Source organism: Littorina saxatilis, linkage group LG8, assembly GCF_037325665.1.
Source record: "Littorina saxatilis isolate snail1 linkage group LG8, US_GU_Lsax_2.0, whole genome shotgun sequence".
NCBI lineage: Eukaryota > Metazoa > Mollusca > Gastropoda > Littorinimorpha > Littorinidae > Littorina > Littorina saxatilis.
Window position 1 is genome coordinate 32,725,480 of NC_090252.1, and position 5,075 is coordinate 32,730,554.

General features: G+C 42.0%; 1 protein-coding gene across 2 annotated transcripts in view; it reads left to right on the forward strand.

The window, feature by feature from the left end:
- The window catches only part of LOC138973344 (uncharacterized), a 35,493-nt gene that overhangs the window by 1,207 nt on the left and 29,211 nt on the right, over positions 1 to 5,075 (forward strand). For both annotated transcript variants that reach the window (XM_070346073.1, XM_070346074.1), the window contains exons 3-5: positions 1,747 to 1,863; positions 2,287 to 2,430; positions 2,674 to 2,808. In XM_070346073.1, the coding sequence (XP_070202174.1) occupies positions 1,747 to 1,863; positions 2,287 to 2,430; positions 2,674 to 2,808 (396 nt within the window). The remainder of the gene's footprint in view (positions 1 to 1,746; positions 1,864 to 2,286; positions 2,431 to 2,673; positions 2,809 to 5,075) is intronic.

Below are 5,075 nucleotides of genomic sequence, written 5' to 3' on the forward strand. Positions count from 1 at the left end.
CGAAATGAGTCGCATGTCACCTTTGCATGATTTTCATATTTTTACATTTTCCTAAAGAGTTTTTTATGCTCTATCCAGTGGTGAAAACCGTTTTAGAAAAGAGCGAAAACTGTTTGAGTTATAAGCCTGTGACTAAGGTGACCCTCACACTGTTACTAGACACCCACCGGACTTATATTATGCCTAGCGCAGAACCGCGCGAGGTGACATGCGACTCATTTCGTGGTGGAGGGTCACAATTATGTTTTTCTCTGTCTGTTTGTTTGTCCTTCTGTCCGCACTTAGATCACAGGCGTTTATGGGTCGATTGAGCTGTAATGTGGTGTGTAGCTTAAAAGTGAGGTACATGCGGTCGTAGCAAAACAAGAGATTCCTACATGTAGTGAAAGACGAGGAATACAAGTCTACAATGTACAGAGGAGTGACAAAAGTGGCATACTCGAGGTCGACAAACTTCAAACTGAACTCAGGAGTATTGCGCAAAACTTCTCCGAGCCGGATCTAAACAACAGAGCGTCATGGTATTTCACATGTTGACATTATAAGAGAGAGAGAGAGAGAGAGAGAGAGAGAGAGAGAGAGAGAGAGAGAGAGAGAGAGAGAGAGAGAGAGAGAGAGAGAGAGAGAGAGAGAGAGAGAGAGAAAGAGAGAGAGAGTGTGTGTGTGTGCTTGTGTGTGTGTGTGTTTGTGTGTGTGTGTGTGTGTGTGTATGTGTGTGTGTGTGTGGGTGTGGGTGTGTGTGTGTGTGTGTGTGTGTGTGAACACGCGTGCGTGCGTGTATGATTATTACGAATACTAATACACTTTATTGTTATGACATATCTTCGAAATTGATTGTTTTCGTTAATCTTTTCTAGAAAAGGTATTTCATCCTCTACTACTGAACATTTTTCTCATAACCTGTTGTTCCAATGTGTATTGGCTAACCTACCAGTTTAAGGGCAGACACGGCACGGAAATTAAGTTTTGTTTCTTTGGAAAGCTTTTCACGTTTTCTTTCAAGGCTCATGATAACAACCCTCAGAAAAGAAGTGTGTGTCCTGAAAAGTGATACTGGAATAAATTATGGGTCAAAATGGACGTTTTTAGTCCCTGGAAGCAACAACAGAGCAACGTCTTCGATTGTATAAACATATATTATTGTCTGGATTGATATTATAAGGACAAAATAAACTTCCGAAATAAGCCTAGTTTGTGTACTTTGATAGAATATCTAAAATCACTCGTGGGTAATTCTTTACATTTCTCTCTGTTACTGCACAAAAACATTATTTCTGGTGAAAATACAAACAAGAGCAAGAAGATTAGACAGTTAGTCCAGAAGATGAATATGTCCTAGAGACGGCACTGATGCTAACAAAATAATCCTGAGAAAAGAGCATCAACAGTTTTCAAAATGGTGTCAAATGTTAATGAAAAATACTTTGAAAATGATCACTGTATTGCAAGGAAGAGGTTGCAAATGTAAAACAATTACATTGCACAATGATTCCATGGTGTTCAAAGTACCTTCAAAAGATGAGAACCCAACATTCCTTTTCGGACCAAAATTCTGTATCATCTCTGGCCTTAAATGTTCAGGTTGTGGGCACTTATTTTTAGTTTGCAGAATGACTTTTATAATTTCAGTTTCAACCTAAAAACGTACTAGTGTGACCTTGAAAGACAAGATAGGTGAACCAATCTCACACAACGCGAGTCATGAAAATTAAGCTTTTAAACTGATTTTAGTTTTTACAATGACAGTTCCGACAGAGCCTCCACAAACCAGCACCTTTGTGTCTGCATTCATTGGAGTTGTGGGATTCCTGGTCATTGTCATCGTTGTTCTCGTGTTCCTCGTGGTTTTCTTTAGGAAAAAGAGTAAGTTTACACTTCTTCTTGCGGTTTGCTCCTTTGGGTATTCGTGTTCTATTTTATTCCTCCAATATCAGCTACAATATAAGCTACAGCAGCTTCTAAACCACCACCAGCTGTGGTGGTGATAATGTTGGTCGATTGATTTACAGAGTGGTTGTATTATTGAATAAATGATCGATTGATTGCTTTTTTGCATACAGTTGTTTGATTTGTTGATATAGGGAGTGAACTTCCCGCGGTCTATTTGACGACTGCGGCAACACGCATGATCATCGTAATGCATGACTTGTGATTAAGAAAAGCGCAGACAAATATCTAAACCACACTCCCCCCCTCCCCCCCTCCCCCACCCCCCGCCCACCATGATACACATATGCACTTATTACCGTCAATTTCACTCAACGCGTGACGATGTCTGATGAACAGGTCAACGCAAGGGCGCTGTATCCAGAACACGCAACGCAGATATCCAGGGTGACGGACCCTCAGAAAGAGTCAGTGGTCACAGCTACGAGGAGGTTCCTGATGCAACTGCCCCCTTGCCACCACGCTGTCATCAGCATGGACAAGGTAAGTGGTGGTACCCAAGCACTGCTTTCATGTTATCACCTAGATGTGTCTGTTTGTGTAGGGCTGGGCAGGGGGATGCGTGGGTGGGTGTGAAATCTGAGCAGTGTGGTCGAGAGTCACATTTTTCACATTTCAATCTGACAGCTATTTTCATTATTTTGTTTTAGCGAACATGCTTTAAACTCGGGAAACACAAAGCGAGTTTCACTCTCAGATTTTGTCAATTGTTTTGTTATCTTTGAGGACAAACATCACGGCCTGGCAGATCGCCTGCAGCACCAACCAGACCTGCTGTTGACAGCCAGCCTGATGATTACCTGCATCCTGTTAACAACCAGACCGCCTCCAGTGGAACCAACCAGTCAGCTGACGCCCCTGGTGTGTGCATTCCCTTGTCTTGCATGCTGCGATCCTCTTAAGAAAAGTCGTCATTACTATTGACCCATCCATCAGATTAAGACAGATAGAGAGTAGGAATTTAAAAACCTGGTTAATACATAGCACATGATGCCTTTCGCAGGACGGAATTTTCCCTGTTGTATGTCGTTTTGAACAAAACCAACTGCCCAGACGTTTACCACAATCAACACTTTGTTAGCATTAATTGCGGAAGTATTTATCAGGTTAAAAAACAAAACAAAACAAAAACCCGTTGAAAATGGATAGTTCATAGGGGGGAGGGGGGGATATGGCCCCAAAGATTGGCATAGTCCGGTAATAAATAAATGTGTCCGCTTAGTCTATCTCTTTTTATTCTTGACTTTCTTTGTGCTCCCTTTTGTGGCTAATTTAATTCCTGCAGTGGTTATTGTATTTTTTTTTAATCTACCCTAGGAGGAAACATTTCTTTTTTTTTTCTTTGTTTAAGTTAAAACGTTTCTAAGTAATATAAATTGTTGTTACTTAGATAATCATTCGATTGTTAAAGTTCATCAAATGTATAATCTCGGTCTGTATGCGTTTACATTCTTCGTCACAACAATTATTGAGTCTCTTTCTGTTTGTTTCCGTTTGTTATATTGAAGTTTATGTTTCCCAAATACGATTTCTTGCTCATGTAATGAATGGATGCGGTATATGTCTGGTAACAAATTATGAGAATACAAAAAGAACTTCCTTGAAATTTAAAGTTAACCAATTCAGTGAGTCATTTTGTCACGTTTCAATATATCACTTAAGGTGATTATGAAACGGTTAGTTACTACTAACTAACTAACCACACCACGATCCACTCTCGCAGTCATACAATTTAATAGAGACAACAAAAGTATAAGTTTCAGACGCCTGTTTATGTAAAAACTCGCCACCTCCCTCGAGACTTCACTCAAAATATGTTCTTTTACGTTCAAAAATGTAAAAAAAACCCGTGGTCACTGACAAAATGCCAGTTAGAATATAGAAAATTATAGTAACACGCTGATCCCGTGTAAAGATAAGAAAATACGACTGTTCTGCTCCAAAAGTGCTAGTTCATGCAGGTGTCACACACCCCACGTCGTCACTACTCGAGTATAATCACAGATAGCAAAAATAACAACGGTGGTCAACGGGGTGCAAAGACATGGTGCACTTAGCTTTCTTTGGCCACTGGGTGGACGGCCTGTAATTAGTCTTTTTAGCCTCCACAACTGCTCCGTCGAATGAAGTGCTGGTTAGCGTGGTGACGAAGCAGGGAACTGTGGAGGCATCAGGCGCCGCACCCAGTCGCTGGTTAGCTGGTTAGCCGGTGTGCTGGTTAGCGTGGTCCCCCAGAAGGCAGCCGAATAGAAGTTAGGAAAAGGCTGCAAACAGAAAGCATCGGTGCACTAAACATGTCAGCTACCCCTCACCCTCCACCTTTAAACATGTCATCTTTACATATCTCATCGAGCACGTGGGCCTGCACAAACGGACTTCCCACAACAACAAAACAGCCATTTTTCGTCCTTCTCTCCCTACCTGCAAAAACCATATACAGGTTAGTATTTTAGCGTCACAGAGAGCAAATTATGCGCTAACCTGGAAAGAACAACAGAGAGTATTTCATTCCACAAACACAGACTCGTCAACAGCGTTAAATAATGATTTATTACCTCAAACAGCCTATGAATGTAGCACTCTCATGGAAGCAAAACCCGCTTCCTCCCTGGAATGGCCTCTGTTCGTCAACAGTGACAACAACATCCAGAAACCCCTTGTCGAATACTTATGCGAAGACCATCGCATGACGAAGGAAAGATTTGACGACTCGTCCTCAGCAAAACATGTGGCAGTGAGAAGGTGATAACTCGCTGAAGTTCCCCTAGAGTGCCGAATATTCTATTCGGTGAAATCCATCATACTCTAGAAACCGTCGTATTCGATCCTTCTTCTTCTGCCGCTGAGTGTCAAGTGCGCCGTCCTTGTGTCTCTCACAGACCACCTAGACAATAACACGTGACTGACCTTGTCACATATCAAGTTCAGCTATCCACAATTCTGCCTCGCAAAGCAGAATTAACCCCGAAAAATCCGTGCGCCACAAAATCCGTGCTCTGCGCTGTCAGCAAAACTCTGCCGTGTAGCCCCGACTCACGCACAGGCGCTTTCAGTCGCAATTGACCAAGAGAAGGCACCCCACTGAGCGACACTTTCTTGGTCTATGTCACCAGATCGTGACACATTTA